At 39.0% G+C, this 27148-nt stretch overlaps 1 protein-coding gene across 24 annotated transcripts in view; it reads right to left on the bottom strand.

Moving 5' to 3' along the window:
• Nucleotides 1–27148, bottom strand: part of Camk2d (calcium/calmodulin dependent protein kinase II delta) — a 239069-nt gene that overhangs the window by 90325 nt on the left and 121596 nt on the right. For all 24 annotated transcript variants that reach the window (XM_051165807.1, XM_051165828.1, XM_051165820.1 and 21 more), the window contains exon 4: nt 22354–22408. In XM_051165807.1, coding sequence (XP_051021764.1) covers nt 22354–22408 — 55 coding nt within the window. The remainder of the gene's footprint in view (nt 1–22353; nt 22409–27148) is intronic.

Below are 27148 nucleotides of genomic sequence, written 5' to 3'. Positions count from 1 at the left end.
TTTGTAACATAGTTCCCTGCTAGCAATGATGAAGCAACCTTGACCTTGTTACACAGCCTTTATGGAAGAACATGGGATTTCTCCAGAAAGCCTCAGGAACTTCCTGGCCCAGGCAGTCACAACCTTTTGTTGTTCTTTGATTTATATTCCACGGGACATTGAGACCATGTGCTTATACACCTCTTGCCACAACTCAGCTTATAGACAGATCAGGCCAGCTATATGTCTTACTCGCCATTTGTATCCTCCAAGCCTAACAAACGGGCTGAGACACAGGACCTGCTCAGTAAGCATTGGTTGAATTAAATAGTGCATGAAGGTTATATGTGAATACAAAATTAGTTAAAATGGGAAGTGAAACTACAGGGACTTTTCAGTATTAACATTTTCCTTTAAGAAGGGATTTTAACCTTTATATATATTCACAACTTTCTTCTTTCAACATGCATATAACATAACTATGTGTTACAACCCCTCTGTTACATGAGGGATGTGGCAGTTTCCAACTTTAAAAATGTCTAGAAAAATACACTGTGTGATAGGATATTATAAAAAGGATATATATTCATATTTCAAAATATATAGCTAGGCTATTAGAACAAACGTCAGTTGAACCATCTGAAGAAGCAACTAAAACAATTAACGAATCGTCAAATGGAGGTGGGGATGGGGTGGCTCATGGATGAAGAACACTGGCTGTTCTTTCATAGGTCCTGGGCTGGATTCCCAGCACCCACATGGCCACTCTCAATCTTCTGAAACTCCAAATCAAGCTGATCTGATGCCCTTTTCTGGCCTCCATGGGCACAAGACATACATGTGGTGCAAAACATACTTAAAACACATGAAATAAAATGAAAATTAGAAAAAAAGAGTCTTCAAAAGCCTTGCTTTAACCTATAGAATGTGGAGAGTCCCTACTCAGACAGCAAGTATGTTACCATGAGCTCTCTGTCTAAAGTTAAGTTCAGCCCACGCCAGAGAGTACAGGTTTGAGAAAGCAAGCACATTGAGTATGGGATTAGAGACTGGACTTGGACTTAACCCTTCTATAAATGTATCACAAAAAACTTAAAGGCAATGCCTTTGTTTTATGGTGGTCAAAACCAGGAGTGCTTTCCACTTAGAAGTTACAGTATATGATGAAGGAAAGAAGGTAAGTAGGACAAGGATGCTACTTCTTGGGAGTAAGAGAAGACAGGAAAGAGACATAATAACTTCCTGGAACTCAAGAAAAGATTTGTAAGTGTCTTTTCTGAGTGGCTTCTTAAAGAATAGTGACCCGTTAGTCAGAACCTTCTTCAGAAGTCATGTGTATTATTTGACACACTGAAATACTGACAAGGAGGTCAACCTATTTTCCTCATTGTAAATATGTCTTAATCTCTCTTTTGTTATTCAGAGAAGGTGTGAGGACTTTTCTTTCCCATGTTATCCTTAGCCCCCACTCAGAAGAGAACAGGTGGCAAGGTGAAGAGGAAGGACTGACTGGGCACAGGAAAGATTCAGCCACTTTTTTCTCTCAGTAAAAAGTAGCTGACACTGCTGGGGGCAGCCCTGGTAATTCTACTCCAGGAGTGGAAAAGCCCATTTTAATTCCCTATTTTGTTCCAAAGCTCTGGGTGTACAACATCTGTAGGATGTTTATGCTATACACACAGGATTTGGGCTTTTTTTTTTTTAAAGTCCAGTTTACATCTTTAAGATAAAAACTTAGGTTTTGGTCTTCCCAGATTCCCTTTTCATGTCTGAATTCCTATTATTTTTTATTTTTGTTTGTTTTGACTTCTGCAATACTTCTCCTCCTTCTATTCTGGGCTCCTTTAATCCCTTTGCCATACTGCAGCAAGAAAGGGTTTTGCAAAACAAAATCGGATTATTTCCTTTTCCATTTTTAAAGCCAGCCATAGCTTCCCACAGCACAGCGAATAACCCTAAATTGGCTTTCCTGGCCTTTGAGGCCTTTTGTGCTCTGACCCATGCGTACTTCACACAATTTTATATCTTGGCCTTCTACCCTGGCTTTCCTTCTGCCCCTCACCAAGGTTACTCTCAAGGCTGCACCTGTCACTCACCCTAAGGGAAGCTGGACTGACAGATCTCAAAATTAAAGCCTCTGCTCCTGATGCCCCACGGTGATCATCCCTGGTACCCCTTTAAGTCATCCATCAGCACCGTGTCATTCTCTGATTCTCACAGGTCTCTTCATCACCAAATAACCAAAATGATTTCTGTGGATTTGCTTGGGCATTTACTTATTATGTATCTCCTTCTCCCTGGACAGTTACAGTTCTGTCTTCCAACACTGTGTTACCAGGGTCTGGCAGAGCATAAACATTAGTAGCATCTGCACGTGTCTCTTAGGTGATAATACTCAGCCAGAAGCACTGACATCCCGATCAAATTATGAAGAAGTCGTACCAGAGCTGAGGCACACCCAGGAGATTTCTGTTTCACATCTACTATCTTGTTATGGAGGGATGCATCTCTGATGCCCATGACAGAGTTGCATCTGTTAACTCTTTCGTTCTCATTACACTTTAAAAAATAGTCAGCATAGCTGGGTGTCCTGGCCCATACTTGTAATCCCAGCACTCAGGGAGGCAGAGGCAGGCAGATCTCTGTGAATTCGAGGCCAGCCTGGTCTACAAAGTGAATCAAGAACAGCAAAGGCTACACAGAGAAACCTTGTCTCAGACAGCAGCAGCAGCAGCAGTAACAACAACAAGAAGACAATTTTTTTGATTTGTCTCAAAACAAATTTGCAGGAAAATTTGAAATTGGTTAAAATCAGGCCGATGAGATCGCTTGGTGGGTAAAAGTGCATGCCCCCAAGCCTCAGGATGTGAGTTCGATGTCTAGAAACCACACAGTAAAAGGAGAACTGATTTTACAAATTGTCCTCTGACTGCCACACTTATTATGCTCCCCCTCTCTTCCTCTCCTCCCTCTCCACCCCCACTCGAATGTTTTTAACTTAGGTTTTAAAATTGGTTACAGTAGTGACTTAGAGCTAACCCACTTGGATCAGAATAGTGGCTCTGCAACTTTGCTATTTAACTGTGACTTAGGAGAATAAATTTGCCTTTCTGAGCTTCAGTGTTCACCTCTATACTGTGGCAAAAAGAGAGCTAGTAGCGTCTTTAATTAAAGTTAAAGCAGAACATAAACAGCATGAGTTACAGGACAGGTACTCTGTGAATAGTCGTTACAATTACTATAACTCAGTGTAACAAATCCGGTTTTTCTTTCATCTCTGTTTTCACATGGAACTGCTCTACTTGCGATCATATGTTAAAGTAAATAGTTGTTATTGGTCCCTAGTATTTCTGAAACACATGATCCTGACTCTAGATACAATGATGTCAAATTATACGGTTGGAGTCTATCAACCAAAGAGGATTTGTTAGCTTCCTGCTGCCACGCTTCCGTGCCTTGATGATGATGAAGTCCTATCCCTTTGGAGCCTTAGACCTAAATAAACCCTTCCTTCTGTAAGTTGTCTTAGTTATGGCATTTTTTTTTTAAGAAAAAAAAAGTAACTAATACAGCCCATAAAATTTGATTAAAGGTAACAAATGCCAATTCTTTCTTTTAGAAATTAACTTTTAGGAAAAAAAACATTTTAAAAAAGCATTCTTTTTGTTCTTTACATGAAAACTAGAACTTATCCCAGCTATAAAACATAGTAAAAGTGGATTCATAAGGGCAAATCAGAGAAATCAGTTCCAAATGTAGCTCAGGCTCTGAGAACTCTGGAAGTGATCAGGGCCTCCTACCCTTCTTTTTACATGAAAATGCACAGGTTTGCTCAGCTGTCGCTTCCTTATGACTGGCCTCTTTTGCACAATTCCTTTCTGTAGCTTCCATTCAGCCATTGCTGAATGGATCTATGTTTTCTCAGGTCCGAAGTCCATAAGCTCTTAAAATACTAGTCTTTGTCTGGGTTCTCACTCAGGCTGGCCAGGTAGCTGTCCCCATCTGATCCAATAAATTGTGCCCAGCAGTTAGAACCGTGTGACATCCAGTGTGGACCATTCTGGGGGTATGAATGAGATTTATTCTGCATGAATTAGCATACGGGAGAAGGGGATTTGCTTATGACTCATAAAGCAAATAAAAACATTTAAATCTAAGGCACACACTTCTGTCTTGTATCGATTTTCCTTTAACACAGCCATCTTGTCATCTTCACTTATTGAGGCACAATTCGCATGGTTTTTTCATGGCTCATCCCTATGGATTTTGAAAAGCATACAGTTGCACAATCACTGTGGGTGATTAAGACAGAAAATTCACAAACATTTTTCAAACTACATATTTTAAATATCCCCTCTTGCACCTTTAAAACAGAAGCCAACACTACTGTTTTTAGTACATTTCTGAGAGTGAGAGCAAGTGAGTGCGCGTGCGCGAGCGCACGCGAGAGAATATATATATATATATATGGGCAAGATGGCTCATCCAGTAAAAGTGCTTTCCCATAAGCATGACAAACTGAGCTCTATATCTCTAACCCTGGGCAACAATGGTAGAAGGAAAGAACTGAGCCCCACAACTTGTCTTCTGCCCTCCAGTTATACACAGTAGTCCACACTCATTTACCCATAAGCACCTAGATAAATAAATAAAATGGTTAAAAATAAAACCGTCCCTTTAGAGGCATCATAAATACTATATACTTGAGTGCTAATAAGAAACTAGATGATGTTTCTAATCATTGCCTCCTTCACAATACCATTCAAGTAAATACCAAAGCGGCTAATTTAAGCAAGGACTCATCACTGGTTATAGGATCACATCAATTTCTCGTCCCTCTTCCTTCACAGGTAAAAAATCTCTTTAATGAAGGGAATGATGGCACACACCTTTAGTCCCAGTACTTGTGAGACAGAGTCAAGCGGATCTCTGTGAGTTCAAGTCTAGCCTGGTCTACAAAGTAAGTCCAGGACAGCAGGGCTTTTACTCAGAGAAACCTTGTCTCGAAAGACTGATAAACCAACCAACCAACCAAACAAACAAACAACCCAAAAAAGTCTCTTTTATAGTATGTAAAGTACACACAGTAGGTAGTAGATAATCTCTAACAGTATCTGAATTTAGACCCAACTTCTTGATAAATATGCACTATCCCTGGCGCTCTGCCAGTGGAAATGCTCAGGCGGTTATCAGAGGTCACTGCTTTATTTAACACCATCACACACAGATAGGAAGAGACACACTCCATTGGGGGCAGAGACAGACTGTCCTCCTGTGACTGCTCAGCAGTCCTCTGGACTCAAATCTTGCCTTTAAAAGGTGGGGCTCACCAAGTGGCTTAAAACAGGTCTCATCTTTCATCAAGAAGGGCTTCTAATTTTAAATCGCTGCATGCTAAATTTTCTCTGAAGTGTCACCCCAAGGCTCCACTCAGTTTGTTCAGATGTACCACTGATTTTAAATAAGAATTTCCTAGGGCACACTCTGAGATATGCGGCCCACGTGGGATGCAAAGCAATGAGAATTGATTCGTCCTCGGAATAAAAGCTTCCGCTATCAAGTTTTCATGTTTCATGTGAGACATTAAACTACAACATTCTAACAGACACCACTCTCTGTGATAAAAAGAATTCACTAAAAGGAAATCAATAACAAAATCAATTATTTTCTGGACTAAGAAGCGAGATTTCTTCTTTCAATGCCACTGAGAAATGTGCTGTACTGCCATCACAGTGGGACACACCCACAAAACATGGGCGGGACCACACCCTGCAAAACTCAACTATTTTATAAGGTGAAGCAGTAGGATTCTTCCAGATAACTCTGCCCAGACCCAGCATTCTCTAGTGACAGTGACAGCAGAGAAACCCAGCCTTGTAATCACTGCTTCAAGCTACTGTTAAACATATGTAGAACAAGGACACAGGCAGAATGTACTGACAGAAACAGTCATTTAAGATGCTCATAAGTCCTTACATTTTTTAGTGCACTTTGGAACTCAAAATCAAAATTTACTTCATCTGGACACATCCTTCATTCCTTCCGTGGACTAACGCAAGTGGAGTAAAGATGGATGGACGTTATAAGTGGAGTCCAGAGGCCGCAAACATGGAGGCTGTGTAAGCTGGAGTATGGGAGCAGAGGGGAGTTTTTCCTGGGGTTCTTTCTGAGCCCTGATCAGAAGGGAAAATGAAGTAGAGGAATGAGCTTCTTTGTCAAACCTCCTGATTCTGATAAAGGGGCAAAAGGGTGTATAAACAAAGAGGCTATTTATGATCAGTGAAAGCAAACCTTGACTCTTCCTGTTGCTCTGTTCATAAAAATTCATGTATAGTTCATGACCACTCAGGGGTACTGCAGTTTATTATGTTCTAGGGGAGAAGGATTTTCCTTCCTTCATATTGCTTGATCTCATTTAGCTTACTCCAGGTGCTTCTTCACAGGCAATGACGTCAGCTACCAACACTTATTCTCTGAAACAAAGGGTATGAAGGAAGCGAATATGATACAAAACTTTTTTGTTTGTTTCCACAGAACTCAGAATTTTTAAACTACAGTAACACCTGGCAAATTTTAAATCAATGGGGTTACTTAATTCTTCTAGACAATACTGTTGCCTAGATATAATAACAGTATTGTTATTTTGGTTAAACAATTAACAAAATTGAGATTCCAAAAGGAAAAGAAAGTTGCTCAAAATTATAAAAGAAGTGATTGGCAGAAATGAAGGTTAAACCGACATGACTGCCTTCAGGCCTACGATTCCTGCTTAACAACCACAGCATTGGTTTGATATAAATATCATTAGCATAGAAAACAAAATAAAACAAAAATCTGGGCTATCTGAGACCACACCAGCCTCCTCTCCATCCTCTTTGTTCAGTCCTTGGTTGGTTTCCTTCTTTTACTGATTCCTTTCTATTCTCCTCTCTTCTTTTTCTTGCTTTTGCTTCTGTTTTAACTAAGGATTTGCTAAAGTCGAAGGGGACATGTCTGGACTATGAAGGCAAGCAAGAGGAATCCTGATAAGACACTGGCCATCTCAGTGAAATACAGAGCCCAGGGAGGCTTTCTGTCCTAGTGGCAACACAGATGTCTCCTTCAGGCAACCCTAGCGAGAGTCTATGTGCCACAATTTCCAGACTCTGAGTTACTTGGCTCAGGTTGCAGAATAGGGAAGCACGTAGGTCAGGTCTTGGGATGAGGGAGTACAAGACACATCTAGGCCTGAGCCCCAAGTTATATATAGTGGGGCATGGCTACTCCTAGTTAAATTGCTGTTGTTTTCAAAGCAACAACAGAGGCTGAGCAAGAACAAAGAGCATCCATGACATCTCTCTTCTATCTGTCTCTAGCTCCTTATTACTTTTGCCTTGTAGTCCACTAAATCAGGGATGGGCTCAGACACTATTTAGAGAGCATGAGGAGGCTAGACTTATAGGTGAGTCACTCTCTCTCTCTCTGTTAATCCAGGCTCCCACTGTAGACTGCTGTCCCTGCTCATCATCTTCCTTTGGCCAACTGTACAACTAGGGACTGTGCATCCTATTTTGAGCAACTCTCAGTTAAATGTGGTGTGTTGAATTACTAATCACCCTGACAATTTTCCATTCAAAGGCAAAACAAAGCAAAATTAAACAGTTTACTTGTTTGTTATCTATCAATCACTGTTTGAATTTTAAAAAATAAAAAATTGAGTGACACATGTACAATAATAAAAAGATTATATTTTGTTATAATTAAACATAGGATTTGAGGCTTGAAGATGTACCTCTAAAGTGATTTGTTTCCCTTAAACATCACTCTTTGTCCCATTTAAGCCTTATGCATATTCATTTGTGTATAGACACTTACATATTCAAACATATACATATTATGGGATGCATATATATAAATGCATATATACACTTTGTATATGACAAAATAAACCCTCTTATTCATAGGGAAATTCATTGATGTCATCTAACTTCATAAATTTTTAATTACCATATGCATCTATGGTGGTTTGAATAGGAATGTCCCCCATAGGGTTATATATTCGAATGCTTGGTCATTAGCCATTGGTGCTTCCTGAGAAGAATTCGGAAGTGTGGCCTTGTTGGAGTAGGTGTGGCCTTGTTGGAGTAGGTGTGGCCTTGTTGGAGTAGGTGTGACCTTGTTGGAGGAAGTGTGTCACTGGAGGATGAGCTTTGGGGTTTCCAAAGCTCAAGTGAGGCCCACTGTCTCTCTCCTTTCCCACTGCCTGTAGAGTCAGATGTAGAACTCTCGACATCTTCAGAACCATGCCTATCTATGTGCTGCCAGGCTCCCTGCCATGATGGTAATGGACAAAACCACTGAAGCTGGAATCAAGCACTAGTTAGATATTTTCTTTTAAAGAGTTGCCATGTTCGTGGTATTTTGTCACAGACTAAGACAGCATCTTCAGTCCTTTCAGCCTTCAGCATCAGAAACCACTGAAGGGCCTGCAAGACAGCTCAGTGGGTAAAGGCTGTAGTGTCCAAGCTTGATGACCTAAGATTCATCCTCAGGACCCACAGGATAGAAGGAGAGAAACAATTCCACCAAGCAGTCCTCTAACCAGCACATATGAACCCAAACCAATTCTCACACATGAACCCAAACCAACCCTCACACACAAAGGAAACAAATAATCAAACAAGTAAATGTAATAATTTTAAAACCAACATGGAGTGGACAATTTACTCAGAAGAAATCCATTGAATTATTTGAGTTCCCATGATAATGACTGAAGTAAATATGCAAGGATTTGCTTTTATTATATACTTCAACATAAAGACCTTCACCCATGAACAATAAAAGCAATCAAACTTTTGATTGGTCAGGAAAACTTTTAAATATTGTTTCTCATATTAGAACTAAAGGTAGCTTTGTTTCAGTCAAGTCTGTTCATTGACAGGCACCATTCCCTGCTCCCAGTCTCTATTTTGGCAATTACGTTTTCTTTGCTTCAGAGGTGGTTTTGCTCTTGGCTTGCTTCCTGGCAGCCTTATGCTCTGTACTAGATTCAGGTGTTTTGCTTGCTCGCATTTCACTTCTCCTCAGCTGCTTCCTATCTCTCCATGGCAAGTCACGCCGCCCCCCAACTCTTATGTGGCCAATCCTGCTTAAGTAGCATACTTTTAGCTCAATGGGCTAAGAGTTAATTCCTTTGGTCAAATTAACTGGTTCAAAGAGAGAAAATACAAGTCATCTTTAGTATGCCTGTTGGTATTCCCTGGATGTAGATTCTATTTGCTGCTGTGGGTAGGGAGGATCTAAGAAGAATTGGGGAAGGGGAAACCGAGAAAGCATATGGGGCCAGCTGAACTCCACATGCTTATAACCTACAGTTGAGACTAAGTATTTCAGTTACTTACGATTATAAGTTAACTTTTGTTTGAAGCAATTTTGGATGATTGGCCCTTGATCAATAAGCACTCCTAGAAAAGTCAGCAACTTTGACTTGACATTGTTGATCACTTTCCCCCAAAATGTACCCCAAGTCTATCTAGCATGTGATTCCAACTCCCAAAGGTTCTGTTTTTGTTTTTGTTTTGTTGTTGTTGTTTTTAGACAGGGTTTCTCTCTGTAGCCCTAGATCTTGTGGAATTCACTCTGTAGACCAGGATGGCCTTACACTTGTTTCCCATATCTTAACAGAGCAGCCTAGGGTGTGCAGATCAGCTAAGTACTTTTTTACCCAGTACCTGAGAAGGGAGAGGCACTTGGATTTTGTTTGAATAACCTAGGGTTTTTGCTCCTCATTCAGTAAATAAGCTTTCTTCAACCCTCGTGACATCTGTAACATCCAGAAGGTTCAGAACACTTCTTTGAACATTTGCTTGTGAAAAAAACACAGCGGTGAAACTGAAACAGAACTTCTATCAGCTCCATTTCACGCATGTGGACAAGAAGGAAGGAGGCACATGGAGTCAGGGAGAGATGTGAAAGGGAGGAAGACTTTAAAAATAAAATCATTTCAACTAAATGTACGTATATAATGGTCCCCATCTAAATTTTGGTTAAAAATGAAGCAGCACTTTGGTCATCCACAGGACTGTCCTCCATGTCAGGCAAACCCAAGTATATCTAATCACTTACACTTGACCCCCGCATATAAGCCCCCTCTTCTGCCCCAAGCTCTCCATCACAGATGAGAATCACACCAATGTTATATTATAGAGTTACTATAAATAACAAAGTTGACAATTTTAACATTTTGGGAAAGGGTAGTCATGGTTAACTATTCTCAAATGCTAGCTTTTATTAAGGCCAGGAATTCCCTTACAAAATCCAAATAAATTTCTCATAATACTGTGTCTTGATAGAGGCTATTCAATAGCATTCACACTTTCATGTGAGCAAACGTCATTAAATTATTAGGTATCGTTTACATAGTTTGGGCTTCCATTTATCCAACACCAATTCTATATTATAGTCTTTAAAATTCTCTTTTGCAATTTACTATTGAAAAGGAAAGAAGCTTTTTAAGAGCTGAGGCTTATTGAAGGAAGTCAGGTCACCGGCATGACTCCTCACAGGGGTCATTGGCCTCTTGGACTCTCACCATCTCTTTATGTGCTTCCTGAAGAACTTGAGGTAAACTGGCCTCTTCCTGTATTGTGCTACCATATCATCACCCATTTCTTACGTAAATGAACTCCATGGAGTGTAACAATAGCATCAACTGCCCAAGGATTTGAAACCTATGATAGTCTGAGCCAAAAGTCCCTTTGCTTCTTAAGAGTTGGTTACCTCAGTTGGGTGTCTTGTCGCAGCCATGGAAGGCTAGCTGACACACAAGGCATGATTCTAAGGCTTTGAATGTTCATAGCTAACGTACTGTGGGTTTGTGACTAGCTATGAGGGTAAGAAGAAGCCTGTATCATAATTCATCAGACATGTAGTTCTGGGGTAGGAACTAAAACATTCATGGCTTTTTCACTCAGGCAAGAGCAGGCAAAATATATCCTACTGACCATGAAATGAAAATGACTCATTTGGGTCAACATTTCTGGAGAGACTTGAATAGGTTCCAAATTCCAAATAAAAGGCTGCCAAAAATAGACAGACAAACAAACAAACAAACAAATAAAAACCGCTAAATGCCCTTCTTTCCATGACTTTCAGTTACAGATGCAACCAGAGAGAAAAACATGCTGGGCCTTGTTTACACTGTGTGTTCTAAACATCCTTATTCTTTATGGGTCTGGCAACCAGTATGGAACTTGTGTTGCTAAAATAATTATAGTCATCAATATCAGGCTCTTGGGGCAATTAAATATCTTGCTTAGCTTGCTTCCTAAACACAGGCAACTAAAATATACAACAAAACAAAACAAAACAAAACAAAAACAAAAAACCACAGACAAGATGCTTAAGCAACATAACAATCAAGAAACAAAATCAATATCTGAATTTAAATACATGGTTTAATTTGATATGAAAGAAGTATCAGGTCAGTTAATATAAAAATACTAAGTATAGACGGAAATGGGATGTCCTTTAGGGGGAAAAATAGGCTTCTTCTTAAATATCATTAGTTAAGGTCTGATTCTCCACTTTTTCATTTAACAAGCTATAATAATCTTTGTATTTCACAACGTAAAAATTGTGAAAATTAACGGAAAACCATGATACAACAAAAATTCTATAGTATGGTGTGTGTGTGTGTAATGCACATGTGCAGGGGAGAGAATTCAGGACATAGAGCAGACTAAGCAAATGTTCTACTGCATCATGCATCCTAGCCCAATAAATCCACATTACATAAAACCTTACATGAACACATTATTGAGCAGTGATGGAATAGAAGGAAAAGTGTGATTTTCCATTAAATTTCTATTTTGAGAGCACTATTTCATTAGCATTTATAAAGTGTGTAAAGACTAGAGTTCATTGTGACATTTTCAGACATGTGCTTCAATCTTGTGACATACTTTGATCACAGTCACCTGTCATTACCCAGTCTTGTTCCACACCCCACTTCCTGAAAGCTTTGTTTTTAAAGGCTCAGGGAAAGTGCTCAATAACATTACCTTATTAATTTAGAATACAAAACTTATAAAGTTCAAAAGTATGTATGAAAAATAAAATTAGTATCTCTCTTTCAAGTGTTCTTTGAAAGAAAATCTTAAAATAACTGATCTCACTAATTGAAACAAAAATATTCAGATCTAGCCAGTGGAACCAGCATTCTGCACAGTTGTGTGCAGAGCAGAGACTGACTCTGACATGAACTCTGGTGACCCATATTTTACCACTTCCCCTTGGTTGTGAGGCCTGGTGGCACTCAGAGGAAGGGCAAGCAGGCTACCAGGATGAGACCTGATAGGCTGTGATCATATGGTGGGGGAGGAGGTTCCCTTCTGTCACAGGCCTAGGGGAGGGGAATAGGGTGAAAGAGGGAGGGAGGGAGGAATGGGAGGATACAAGTGAGGGAACAACAATCGAGATGTAATCTAAATAAATTAATTAAATAAAAATGAAGAATACAAACACATACCATATAGACCAACAAAAGTCACACACACACACACACACACACACACTGGCTTGCTGCATGGCTAGAGAGACGGGGATTACGCAAGCAAGTGGACTAAATGACAAGCATATGAAAAGGATGCGAAGGCACGGATATCATCTTATATTAAATTTGTGTAATTTGCCAAATACTCACTGCCTAGATGTTTCTAAACCAACAGGAACCGCTTTTCTTCTCTTACATATGTTACCTATATCATTGAGAATTAAATAAACTCAGAAAGGTATTACTTTGCTAAGATCTGGCTAGACTGCTCAGAGAGAAGGACTCTGCTAAGTTAGATTAGTGGGCATATGATCACCTCACAGAGCTGTCACATAGCACACTAGGAGAATGCACGTGATATTAGGATATATATGAACCATCAATTAATACATATGATTTCATATGAAGCATTCTTTGTAACTTTTTCTCATTTCTGACTTACATGAAGTGTCATTTATCCAGGAGAGTCTACTAAATGCTTAGTGTGCTTTAGTGCCCTTTATAGACGCTGTCTTGACAACTGACTATTAGAAGACATGTTATTTCCCCTCATCTGTTCTTAATCTCTTCCTTAAATATGATGCTTCACTGTATCCACATTTCTACACAATTCCAAAAGTACCACTAAATATGTACTACTGAAGTGCTACTGTTCTCAGCCATAAAGCTATCAAAGAATTGGTCAAAGCTCTGTGAGAGATAAAATGCCCTTATCTCTAATCAGAATTCTGTAACTATTTTAGGAATAGAATGTTTTCAAGAGACAGAGTCTTCAACCAAAGAATTGGTATTTTTGTATCTTTATCTCTTTCTTGTGCCTCCTCTTGGGCTCTTTTCCTTCTGTTTTTTCCTATTTTGAGTTTTAATTAATATTTTATTTTATGATTATCCCTTAGATGCCTGTTTGTTTTCTAAGAAGAGACAAAATAGGGGCAGATCCAGCTTGGAGTAAAAGGAGGAAAAACCATCATTAGGATATATTGTATATTTTTTAAAAATCTACTTTCAGTAAGAGAAAAAGAAAAGAAGAATTTCAGCCCCAAATAATCATTGCACCTATTTTCTGCCACCTTATTAAAAATATGTTGTTTGCCTTCACTCTCCTTTCATATTTTGAACCCATAATCTAGAAACTTGCATAGGGTAGACTATACCTCACTGGAGTAGAAAATTTTTCCATATATATATATATATATATATATATATATATCTGTGTGTGTATGTATGTGTATGTATGTATGTGTGTGTGTATATATATATATTGCACTATGACATTCAATTTTTAAGAGTCAGAATCAAATTTTAGTGCAAGACGCAATAAATCCAGCAGGGAACTGGCTATAGCATGGTTTCTCTTTAGTCTCAAAGCACTACTGGTGCTCTCTGTGTCTACCTTCATGCTTAATGACTTATCCCCCATGACCAACCCATTTACAGAATCTTCCAGACTTCTTCGGGCCTTTCCACATGACACTTTCCTTAGCACTCCTGCTGCCAGGTGCTGCCCATGTATCCATCTTGTTTGAGGTTTACTGCAGCCTATAGCCTCTCTTTCTGGTTAACTGTAAACTCCTTTTAAGGCAGGGTCTGTGTCTTATTCACAGGTTTTATCTCTAGTATTTAGCAAACAGCTTCACATGTAATTAGCACTCAATCAGTATTCGCTGAATGAATGTATTATAATAGCAACTCTATTTGTGGAGAATGTCTAAAGCACCCGAGTATGAGCAAGGACAGGGAGAGAAGCCTAGTCATGAGCCAAGAACAGAACCTGCCAAGTTTGAGTGGCTCAAGAAGTGAAAAGTAAGCAGGGATCAGGTGGGAGCTGGGCTTCCTGCCACAGAGTCCAGGCTGGAAGATGAAATGGATGAGCACATAGTAGAAAATATCCCACACTGAAGAAGCTGTCTGCTAAACTTAGTCCAACATCTTTGAAACTGTAACTTTTCCAGATTCTCTACATAACAGCATTTCACTGACAGTTCTCCGACACTGGCCCCCCAAAATGACAACTACACCCAGGAGAGCAACTCCAGCCTGCTTCAAGATGAAACTTCAGACTGAGGTGCTGCAGTGAAATTATTTAATAAGACAGAATTAATAACCATCCATGATTTTATATTTAATTAACTTTTGGAGAACAGTGTGTTTTCAAAGTTTGAACAAAAGAAGAAGTAAGCCACTTTAAAGCATCTGGACTTCAAATTCCAGTGTGGGTGTGTTTTAAAATGTAATTAGTTTTGGTTATTTGCCTAGAAATACTGTAAAAATTCAAACTCCAGGTCTTGATTTCTTACCTCTAACTAATGAATAACTATATCTCACTTCTGGTTTCAAATGAAAACAATTTATAAGTTTTGGAGAAATTATAAAATACAAGATTTAACTAACTACAACACTGTGAAACCTTCTACAATCTGATCCAGCATTTGAAGAGCTTAGAAATCATAACTTTGTAATAACAAGCAAAGAGCTAGACAAGCCGGGAAATGAACACGCTTCGTAGACAGGCCAACACAGTGATGTAACATTGTAAGCCCATGTTCTCTGTAGGGAAAGTAAGGCCAATGGACATAGCACAATCTAGGTTACCAGAGCAGAAGTTGGTGGGTACCCTCTAAGACCCAATGTGAGTTAGGAAATCACAAACTGTGGGGAATTAGTAAAAATCATGGTGGGCAATAGTAATGGATTAAAAACTCCATGTGAACATCATCTTTAGAGTCTCATACTTTGATGAGTTTAACCATTCCCTTGGTCTGTTGTTCATTATTATAAACAAAATAGTCAGATCTGGCTAACTTTAGGAAGATGTTTATTTTGCTCACAGTTCTGTAGGTTCAAAGGCCCCTGGCTGCTGATGGTCCTCTGGTTCAGAGAGTACAGAAGGGACACAAGGTATCTCCTGGTGAGACTCTTTGGACTTTCCCTCTTCTTAAAAACCTCCTACCATTAATCATGGGGCGCCACCCTGACAAACTGATCTAATGCTAAATGACGCCCAAAGTCTTCCCTTCCAAACACTGTGGCTGGATTAAGTTTCCACCTTCTTTCACACTTCAAAATGTAGATGAAATTTCAACACATGAACCCGCTGGGGACACAAACCATAGCCAGGTCCAAGAGCTGTGTCAGGTCACAACAGGGACTCCCAGGGTGAGCACGGGGGGGGGGGGGGGGGGTGAGAAATTACATTCTGCCTTTATGAATCGGGAAAGAAAGAGCATGCTGAATCATGCATTCTGTCCCACTTAGAAGGTTCTACCAGCAGGAGACGCTACTTCAGCAGAATCTACATTGCCGAGGTTCTTCCAAAGCTTTACTAGACTGGAGGAGTGAATATTCCAAACTGGCCATCCTAAAGCACTGAGAAGATCATAAGGACATAGGTGACCACAGCAATGAGATCTAATCACAGGCCCCAGAGGGAGGCTTCCTCTCACACCTATCTTCTGCGTCATTACAGGCCTATTTGCCACATAGTGCCTTTTACCAAGAATGTATATGTTCCTTCCAAAAGGATTATAAGGAAACACAAGTAAAAACCCGAACCACAGGCATGTCAGGAATGGTGGGATTGTCAGGCCAGGAATTAAAAAAAGAAAGGAAGGAAAGGAGGAAGGAAGAAAAGACAGAAGAAAGAAAAGAACTTTAGTGGAAAAACTGACACCATGCAAGAACAATGAATGTTATAAACAGAGAGCAGGAAATTCCAAGAAGGCTGAAAAGGAAATGTTAGTGATCTCATGCCTTGAGGTGGCCCATGAAGAGAACCCTGCAAGGGCTCTTAGGGAGACTGGGCACAGCTGGGATTTGTGGAGTTTGGGGATATAACAATTGCAGTTCACAAAGACTGAAGAGAGAAAAACAACAAAGAAAGCCAGAACACAATATCCACCAGAGCTTAGCCATGAAATGTATAATGTCCTGATGGGGGAAAGCAGAAGAGACGAAACGGGTAGTATGTAAAGCAGCAAGGACAATTTGTCAAATGTGGTGGCTCAGAAAAAGGAAGGAAAATGCCTGCAGGAAGCCCCACCCCCACACTGCCCTGGTGGGCACCTTGGCTGATAGTGACATGAGAATGCAATAAAGAAATCAAAACATATATAAATAAAATGTGAGAGTTCTATATCTTTCTGGGTTACCCTTCAAAAGTGAAGAAGAAATTAAGCCTTTTAGATACATAAAAAGTGAGGGTGAATTTGCAGCAGGCCTTAAAGGACTTCAGCAAAATTCTTCAGGGAGAAAGAAAAAGGTAGAAACACAGCCAAGCATGACTAAAGGAACAGTGCCACCAAAGAGGGAATGTGGAGAGGTGACAAGTGCAGAGCCATTTCAATTGATCTAAAATAAATTTGTTCAAAATAATAGGAAGGATTTGCTCAACTGTGTCTGAGTCTGTGTGTGCACATGTGCGCATGCACATGAGCATGTGTGCATGGAATGCATTGGTGAATGAGGAGCCGCAATGCACAAACAGCAAGCAGGACGATGTCACTGTAACGATTAGCCAGACAGCTTCTGCCTTTCAGACCATGCGTAAAGAGAAGAGAGCGATTAGACTTTAAACCAGTGGCTCTCAACCTGTGTGTCACAGCCTCCAAAAGACAATTAGAAAACACAGATATTTACATTATGACTCAGAACAGTAGCAAACTTACAGCTATAAAATAGCAATAAAATAATTCTATGGTTGTCGGTCACTACAGTATGAGGAGCTATATTTATAGGCTCACAGAATTAGGAAGGTTGAGAATCATTGCAGTATACAATCTATAGCACATGAAGTATATTAAGTAATGTGTAAGTAGCATAATTTTATTTGAAATGGACTGTAAATTAAATGTAAATTCATGTTAACATTCTATGAGATAATAGAAAAATACTTTTGGGAGAAGTACAATATATTGATATGTTAAGAAGAGAGAGAAAAAATAAATTTACATAAATTTTTCCATTACTAAAAAAGGCAATAGTTAAAAAAAAAAAAAAAGAAAGACAAAAAAGAAAAGAAGAAAGAAAGAAACAAACAAAAATAAAAACAAGAACAATAAAGTATGGCAAAAAATAGGAACAAAGAACAAAGGAAACAGAAAGCAGTTATTGACTTTAGTGCCAATGAACATTTTATCAAAATAAAAATGGCCAGAGTAGAAAAAAAATCTGTATAATCATATTCAGTTGGATGTAGCCAGAAGCTCCCACCCTCACCCTAAATATCCAGCAACATGCGGCTCCAATGTCTCTGTGTGCTTGGTAAATACTGTCAACATGAAGATCATGGGACAAAACAGCACAGTTCCTGAAAGTATAGAGGTACAAGGAGGGTGAGGTTGCAGGAGGGTACCTATTAAAAAACACAGTGCTCACCTTAACTTCAGCCACTTACGTGCAACGCTTTGCACAAGAGATGCTTAGAACATGCATGTTTGTTGAATGAGGAAATATTCCAGGGGCGTGAGTGTGTTCACCTCAAGGTGAACTCCTTCCATTGTATCCTAACAGCTCTGACTGGATGAACGGTGGATCTCATTCCCAGACACTCTTAAAGCTTTTACCACATTAGGCCTGTGTTAAGTGTTTTTAAGTCATCTAATAGCTTCCAGAACTCCATATATACAGTCTGAAAAGAATAATACTTAACCACTTATTTATTTATTTATTTATTTATTTATTTATTTATTTATTTATTTTGGTGGGGTTGGGAGGTGGAAGGATAGCAAAAATATAGACAGAAGCAACATATCATAGTCTCTTAAAGTATTCCTTTTTGAAATTTGAAAGTGGAGCATTTATTCTAGCTGTCTGAGGAAGGCTAAGGCATTTAATAGGCTGCATTACACAGTGAAGAAGATGTCCTGTCTGGGTACACCAACAGAAACTATTTAAAACAGAGAACCTTGTGTTCCGAGAGGTGTTTCTGCTAAGGGAGAAAGTGACCTTTTGCATATTAGATGTAGTAGCAGCATTTTTCTCTAATAGGCTAGAAACTTAAGAAATGTTGTTATATTTATAAATGACACCTATCAAATTGAACAAGCCTTGAATAGATAAAACAAGCATCCCAGCCTCCTGAAACAGAAGACGAGCAATGTCTCCAGTTTCTGCCTGAGTACCACTGGTGCACACTGCGTACAAAAGAAGGAGTTTAGAGAAATGATAACAGTAAATTGTTAGCTGTGCATATCTCTGAGAAGGAAAATTGGAGTTTTCATGATTGACTCTTTTTCACAAACCTATTCAATTCTTTCTACTTAAGTTTCCTAAGAAAATCATAAATATTCAATCCAAGTGTTTTTCTCTTACATGTTTATCTATGGCTTACAGTGCTGTGACAAATGTGTATTCCAATATATACGTACACAGTGTATCTGTGAACTTGCAACACATGTGTCTCCTGGCAGTTCCTGATGCACATATGTCACAAATGAAGAAAAGCAAAATATAACACCCAACACATGCCACTCTGTCATAGCATGTTTCCTTACATAAATGTTTTGAGAATTTCATACATGTGCATTATGCCACATCATTTCTAGGCCGCTCTATCCCTGCCCTATGGCATATGCCCTTGTATGCTGGAGCATCTTCTGGGTATGTTCCAAGGAGTGGAATAGCTGGGTCTTGAGGAAGCCCTATTCCCAGTTTTCTGAGAAAGTGCCAGATTGATTTCCAAAATGGCTGTACAAGTTTGCACTCCCACTAGCAATGAAGGAGTGTTCCCCTTTCTCCACATCTTCACCAGCATGTGGTGTCACTTGAGTTTTTGATCTTAGCCATTCTGATGTGTGTAAGATGGAATCTCAGAGTCATGTTGATTTGCATTTCTTTGATGACTAAGGATACTGAGCATTTCTTTAAGTGTCTCTCAGTCATTTGATATTCCCCTGTCGAGAATTCTGTGTTTAATTCTGAGCCCCATTTCTTATTGGGCTATTTGGTTTGGTGATGTTTAATTTCTTTTTTTTTTAATTTTTTATTAATTTATTCTTGTTACATCTCAATGGTTCTCTCATCCCTTGTATCCTCCCATTCTTCCCTCTCTCCCATTTTTCCCTTAGGTGATGTTTAATTTCTTGAGCTCTTTATATATTTTGGATATTAGACCTTTGTCAGATGTAAGGTTGGTGAAGATCTTTTCCCAGTCTGCAGGCTGTTGCTTTGTTCTGTTGACAGTGTCTCCTGCCTTACAGAAGCTTCTCAGCCTCATGAGGTCCCATTTGTTAATTGTTGACCTTAAGGCCTGGGCTGTTGGAGTTCTGTTCAGGAAGTTGTCTCCTGTGCCAATGAGTTCCAAGCTCTTCCCCACTTTCTCTTCTAACAGATTTAGTGTCTCTTGTTTTATGTTGAGGTCTTTAATCCACTTGGACTTTAGTTTTGTGCACGGTGATAAATATGGCTTTACTTGATTTTTCTACATGTAGACATCCAGTTACATCAAGAATTTAAGTTTTATTCCTTTTCAAGTCTCTGAGGGGTGTTGGAAGACCAAATAGTTTAGTTTTACAATCAAGTTTAGTTGGTTAGGGGATAATATCTTTTCAGATTAAGATAAAGGAGTTAAGTTAATAGAGATGAGATATGATGGATATTGAATTTCATTCAGAAATTTAGATCCAACAAGACAGGAAAGATGTTTACTTCAGATTTGACAAATACAAATAGCCAAATCACTATGAATGTAACATTTTTAGAACTCATGATTGTCACATGGTTCTCCCTGCTGTATGTTGTTTGTTTTTTGCATGTATAATAAAATAAATGTATATGAAGGGGGGAAAAAAGCTAAATTGTTTAGGGATTAAGATATTTTTACGTCTAGATAGTTTTTTTTAAGTTTATAAAGATCAGATATGATAGATACTGATTTTCATTCAGAATTTTAGACACACCAACATAGGAAAGATGTTCTTTCTCTTCAAGGTTGCCAAATACAAATAGCCAAAACACTATCAATATAACATTTATATAATTCCTGATTATTTCATGGTTCTTCTTGCTGTAGGTAGTTTATTGTATATATGTGCAATAATATAAATGTATATGTAAAAAATAAAAAATTTAAAAAGAACGAGAATAGGTGCTCTGAGAAGAGATTGGATAAAGAACGACATGCGCAGTGTGAGGACACCAGGGACTGGCTGCACCTGTAAGGACAAATGGCTGTGCTAAAGCACAACTTTGGCTATTGGTCTAGAAAATGCACGAATCACGGTATGTCAGATGGCCATGCACGGCTGCCTCGCCATGATCACGTTTTCTCTTTTACCATGATAATAATAAATTGTGCTTTTGTGCTAGCTTAATATTTGAAGGAGCCAGTTCTCTTCCTGGGAAAACTTTACTCAATGGATAAAATACTTTGTTTTTTAAATTTATTATAATTTTTCACATTGCATCACAAATGTTATCCTTTCACTTGTATCTTCCTGTTTCTACCCTCCCTCCCTCTTTTGCCCTATTCCCCTCCCTTAGACCCCTGACAGAAGGGGCCAACCTCTCCCACCATCTGACCACAGCCTATCAGGTCTCATCTGGATAGTCTGCATCCCTTTCCTCTGTGTGCCAGCAGGGCCTCCCAGTCAAGGGGGAGTGATCAAATTGCAGGTACCCGGTCATGCAGAGTTCATGTCAGAAGCAGTCCCTGCTCACTCCCCAACCATGGAGAAAGGGCTGTCCATTGGCTACATGTGAACAGGGAGTATAGGTTCTCTGCTTGTGTTGTCCTTGGTTAGTGCATCACTTTGTGCAGAGCCCCCTGTGTCCAGAATCTCTGGCCTTGATTGTCCTCCTGTGGGGCTTCAGACCCCTCTGAGTTCTTCCATCCCCCCACTTTTCCACACAACTCTCAGTGCTCCGCCCAGAGTCCTTCAACAGCATCACTATGCCCTTTTTATTTTTACCCTTTGGAAGTCAGTTTGATAACTGAAAATAAAGTAATCAATTTTGAAATACAGGTAGAACATGGATTAAGACAAATCCACTGTCACAGACACCAGCAGAAGGATGGTTTCATGATGTTGCTAAAATCGACCTAATTAAACCTATTACTAAGCTACTGTTAGATTAATGTGAGGGTTTGTTGTTGTTGCTGTTGTTGTTGTTGTGTACTTTAAAATGCATTGCTCCCAACACAACACACTGCTATGAGTGTACTATAATTATACAATTCTTTCTCATTGCTGGATCTTTATGTTGTGCGCCCACCCCACACACATGTATAAGCATGATAGAATGAATATCTCTGGGTGTAAAACTTTACCTGGATTTAGGATAAAGTTTCTGTGGACTTGTTCCCAGAAGTCAAGTTATCATCAAATAATACAGTCATTTTTTAATATCTTAAATAAGTAGTATTAAAATGACTTCAAGTAAGCATGTCTTATTCTGGTCAGTCAGTCATGCCTGTGAACTGTTTCACTATATGCCTTCAAGGAGTATATTTTCTCCTTTTCTCTTGTTGGCAGAAACTTGATTTAAGGTCTGGTTAGCTTAAATGAACCTTGAATACCAGGGTTATTTCCGTTGATTTTCTTTTTTATAGAAGATAAATTTAGGAGCTCTTAGAAAATTCAATAGAAAACTTTGCTCATGTCAGCCATTTCTGTAAAACATTACCATGGGCAATGCAAAGCAGAACACACTCAAATCACTTTCAAATGTGGACAGTACATTGCTGTGCAGCTGTCTCTCTTTAAAGGAATTAAGAGTTGAAAGTTACTCGAAAAACATTTAAAAATATTAAAGTGATCCTTAATTTGGACTATGCAACCAGAAAAATCACGTTTATAGTTTTCAATTATATGGCAAAAATAAATGAAAAGAAAACATGTACTTACAAGTCAAACACCAAATAATGGAAGCCCTCTTCTGATATACTGTCATGAAGTCTCACTATAGATAAGAAAAGAAAGTTTGTATTATTTTCTTACAATCACCTACAGAAAGCCAGACCTGTGAAGGGTGCTGTCAAATGTGATATACCAGTATCATTTACGGCAAGGCATGGGTGGAAAAAGACCCGAGGCCTGGGTTTTGGTTCTGATAATTACTATCTGAGCGTAGGAAAAAGTATTTAGGTTGTAATGACATTAGTATGTTGCTAAAATACCAGAGATTAAATGAGAAAATAAAAGAAAACTAATCAATATATTGCCAGGTAAATGCTATAAAAATGTTACTGGTGATTATAAGCATCCAACATTTTCAGTTTTAGGCAATTCTTATAATTTTCTGTAATTCCTGTTGATCAATAGTTCTCAACCTTCCTACTGCTACAACCCTTTAAAACAGTTCTTCGCGTTGTGGTGACTCCAAACCATAAAATTATTTTTGTTACTACTTCGTAACTGTAATTTTGCTACTGTTTACAAATCATAATGTAAATATCTATGTTTCCCAGTGATCTTGGGTGACCCCTGTGAAAAGGTTGTTTGACCCATAAAGGGGGTCACAGTACACAGGTTGGGAACAGCTGCTATTGATGGTGCCCTAATCCTAGTCTTCATCAACCAGTGTCGTGGTCACCACAGTAGGGACATCAAGATAATCATTAGTCTAGAAAAAGGTCTCCCTGTCTCCCATCTTCTCTTTGTCCTTGAGTTCCAACATGACGTATCTAGCCAGCCTGCCTTCTTCAGTCATTAAAAGTAGCTAAAAGTGCCTCTTAGAATTTGCTGGTAAAATAATAAACCAGTTCCTCCAACCTATGAAGATTTCCCAATGGCATAGGTTTGTAACTGATACTAGCTGAAACCAATATATGAATCCTATGAATTTAAGACACTATTTACACCAAACCACACATGTAAACTTACTATTTTATCGATCTACTGCTTAGTTTTCAAAGTCCTCCCTCTTTCCCCCACTCATCTCTCACTGGTGGGAATTCCTCCTGTTTAACTTTTACTGAGGGCAAGAGGGGACAGAAAACAACCAACTTGAAGAACACACTGCTTTTATGAAATCCATGAGAGAAAATAAGGTTCTACTGTAGTGTGCCAACTGATTTTTGTCAACTTGAGACACCAACCTAGTGTGCCAACTGATTTTTGTCAACTTGAGACACCAACCTAGACATATCTGGGGAGAGGGAATTCTAAGTGAAAAAAGGTGTTCATAAGACTAGCCTGAAACCAGGTGTAGTGGCGCATGTCTATAATCACAGCACTCAGGGAGGCAGAGGCAGGGTGGATCTGTGTGAGTTCAAGACCAGCCTGGTCTACAAAGCTAGTCCTGGGCAGCTAAGGCTACACAGAGAAACCCCCTCTCAAAAAGAAAGAAAGAAAGAAAGAAAGAAGGAAGGAAGGAAGGAAGGAAATAAATAAATATTGGCTTATAGGCCTGTTTGTGGGGTACGACTTGGCTAATATTTGATATGAGTCAGCTCAGCTAACTGTGGGTGGGGCTACCCTTGGACAGGTGGTCCTGGATGCTCTAAGAAAACATGCTGAAAAAGCCAATAAGAACAAACCAGTAAGAAGATTTCTTCCATGACTTCTACTTCCAATGCCTGCCTCCAGGTTCCTGTATTGAGTTCCTGTACTAACTTTGACTTGAGAGTGAAAGTTATAATAAACTTTTTCCTCCCCAAGTTGCTTTTAGTTGTGGTGTTTTATCACAGCAATAAAAGCCCCAACTAAGAAACTTAGCTCTAGCCTCACTGACAATGGTAAATACATGGAAAAGGTGCACCCAGAAAAGTATTTAAGTAGGTTCAAACTACAACCACGCAGAGCAAGAGTCTTCACTATGGATGCAGCTCCTAACCCACATACTACAATGGCCACCCTTCATAACACTGTTCCATCCACTTTAGGTCTCAGTGTGTGACCACTACACCTCTCTAAATCTCTCTCTGGAAATCCCTTGGAGGTAGAGAAAGAGGAACTTTTGATCACTCTACAGACAAGGAACTAATGTGATGATGAGGCCTAAAGAGGAGCCAACAGGATTTGGGCCATGAGTCAGTCTCAGACTTCAAAGTATTTCACTTCTTAGTGCACGTAAAGGTAATGAACACTGGTGTTCTTCCCTTCTTCGCAGTTTGTCATCACTCTTGAATTCTGAGAGGCAGCTTGATTTAATCAAAGCCTTTTCCATTCTTCTGAACATAGCACCTCTTTCTCACCAGTACTCTGAAGTAGGAAGCATATTCAGTCCTGCGTGCCACCCAGAAGCCCAGCACATAGTTCCTGGTCTTTTACAAAGTCATGTCAGAATTTGGAGGTAAAACTGTCACCAAATCTCAGTATTCCTATATGTCTAAAATAAAACGATAGATCTGAAAACGACTGTCTTATGATTGTATGAAGAATTTTATTCAATTTGCCAGTATCAAAGATGCATGGCATTGTTGCTTCCATGTCCCCTGCAGGAGAAGTGAAAAGATTAATTTGACTGCATTCTCTGCTCATGACTGTTTAACACAATGAAAGAAGAGAGACCTGTTAACGGTGCTTTCTTAAATGACCCAGTATCAGAGAAACCCACACAGTTGGTATTTAAGTAAATTAATGATAGAGTTACTTAAAACTTTATTAATTTGGAAGATACAAATGCATTTCCACAATTCACAAATCGCACAGGAGTAGACCACTACTACATTCTCCCATTGTTTGGGAAAAGCTTGACGTGGAGGTGGGATCTTTGATGTTCAGATGACAGAGTTGAAAAACTAATCAGAGAATATTTCTCAGGTACAATTTGAGAAATAGTACTAGTTTCTGATAGCGTCAGGAAAAATACTTTCATAGTACGATTTACAGCTAAATAGTAATCTAAAAATGATAAATAATCCTTATTCAAAGGTGATTAGGTCATACAAAAGCTCAAAGGCTTTATGAAATCTGTGATAACAAAGCATTTAGTTAGCAAGTATGATGGTGAACAAAGAGAAACCATTTGTCCAAATTAAATGTTTAGCATCACACATATCCGAAGTACCCAGCCATTCAACATTTGGAGCTTAATGTTAATAATTGACTTTACTCTTAAGGCAAACCAATCAGTTTTGTCTTTTCCTGGATTAACTTGGGCATACATCCCTCCTTCCTTTTTCATGCCCTTCCTAATCTCCTTCCATTTTGTTTTTAAGATAAGAAACTAGAAAGTCAGAATTACATGGCTCCATCACATTTTTTTCCTTCTAAATAGAACTACATGATTTTCCTCATGTGTGTTTACATGCTTATTTTACGAGGATGGGTCAGTTCTCGTCTGTGATTTTTCACTCTTTGGCTACTTGTTAGAGTTGATCCACCTTCACAATTTGCAGGACGGTTTTACTGCCAGAGATAAACTGCTTCTCTTCAAGCTTTTGTTGGCAGCTGAAATATTCCTCATTTTCCGTTCTTTTTTTTTTTTTTTTTAAACTTAACAGATTCTCAAGCATTGAAAAATGTGTTTGCCCTTATAAAATGTTACATTAATTATTCCCTATAAATAACAGTTAATTCCCTTTCAGACTGAGGGAACCACATAGCATTCTGTTGACACAGCTGTTAGCCTGAGCCTGAGTGTAAGGCAGGTTTTCAAAGGATGGCTGCTGTATGTTGAACCAGATTGTACCACATTCATGCCTCAACTGCTCTGTAACTGCCAGACACTGCACACGTGTACACACAATTATGGTAATTGCACGTTTTGAAGAGGGAATTTTTAAAGATAATGAGAAAAACATTTGAGAAAAAAAGGTTAAAATACATCTTGGTAGTCACTGCTTTTGACATTTTAACATAACTTGATGTTACTCCAAAGTAACTTCAAGTGTAAGAATAAATAGATGAATTTTCGTAAATCAGAACAATATCATGATCGCTGGGAATGGAATTTTAAGTTCTGTAACTAAGTCTGGGACTTGAAGAAAATGCTACTGAAGCTAAAATACTTTTCCTGACCTAATTCTCCTCCTCTCTTTACTGCACAAATCTGGTGGCCTGCATCCAGAGAGGAGTTGCTGTTTCCTTTTCCTGCCCCATGTTGCTGTTTAATTTCAGTGCAATTCCCACTGATCAACAGAAGGTGCCATATCAGCCCATCCCTTTATCTGAGGTGAGAAAAAGGAAATCTTCATATGATTGACAATTTCTATTTATTGTAATATTTAATTTTATTTAAGAAATAAAAGATAAAATATAGTTAGAAGATATTCTTATTATATCAGGCATAATTCAAATGATTATTATAAGAGTTATTTTACTTAGTGTATATAAGGATCATGACTGTGAATGTGATGGATTTTTATAATGAATGTGCACAGTATCAGAGACTGTTTTAGTTTGGGTTTCTATTGATGCAATGAAAACACCATGACCAAAAAGCAAATTGGGGAGGAAAGGGTTTATTCTATTCGGCTTACATTTCCAGATCACAGTCCATCACTGGAGGAAGTCAGAATAGAAACTTAAGCAGGGCAGGCACCTCAAAGCTGGAGCTGATGCAGAGACCATGGAGGGGCACTGCTTACTGGCTTGTTTCCCCTGGCTTGCTTAGCCTGCTTTCTTATAGAAGCCAGGACCACCACTCACCATGGGCTGGGACCTCCGCCATTAATTGAGGAATGCCTTACAGCTGGATCTCATGGAGGCATTTTCTCAACTGAAACTCCTTCCTTTCTGATGACTCTAACTTGTG

The sequence above is a fragment of the Acomys russatus genome, chromosome 23, assembly GCF_903995435.1.
Source record: "Acomys russatus chromosome 23, mAcoRus1.1, whole genome shotgun sequence".
In the NCBI taxonomy this organism is placed as follows: domain Eukaryota; kingdom Metazoa; phylum Chordata; class Mammalia; order Rodentia; family Muridae; genus Acomys; species Acomys russatus.
The sequence above is the reverse complement of the archived record's forward strand: the minus strand, read 5'-3'. Positions and strand labels throughout refer to the sequence as shown.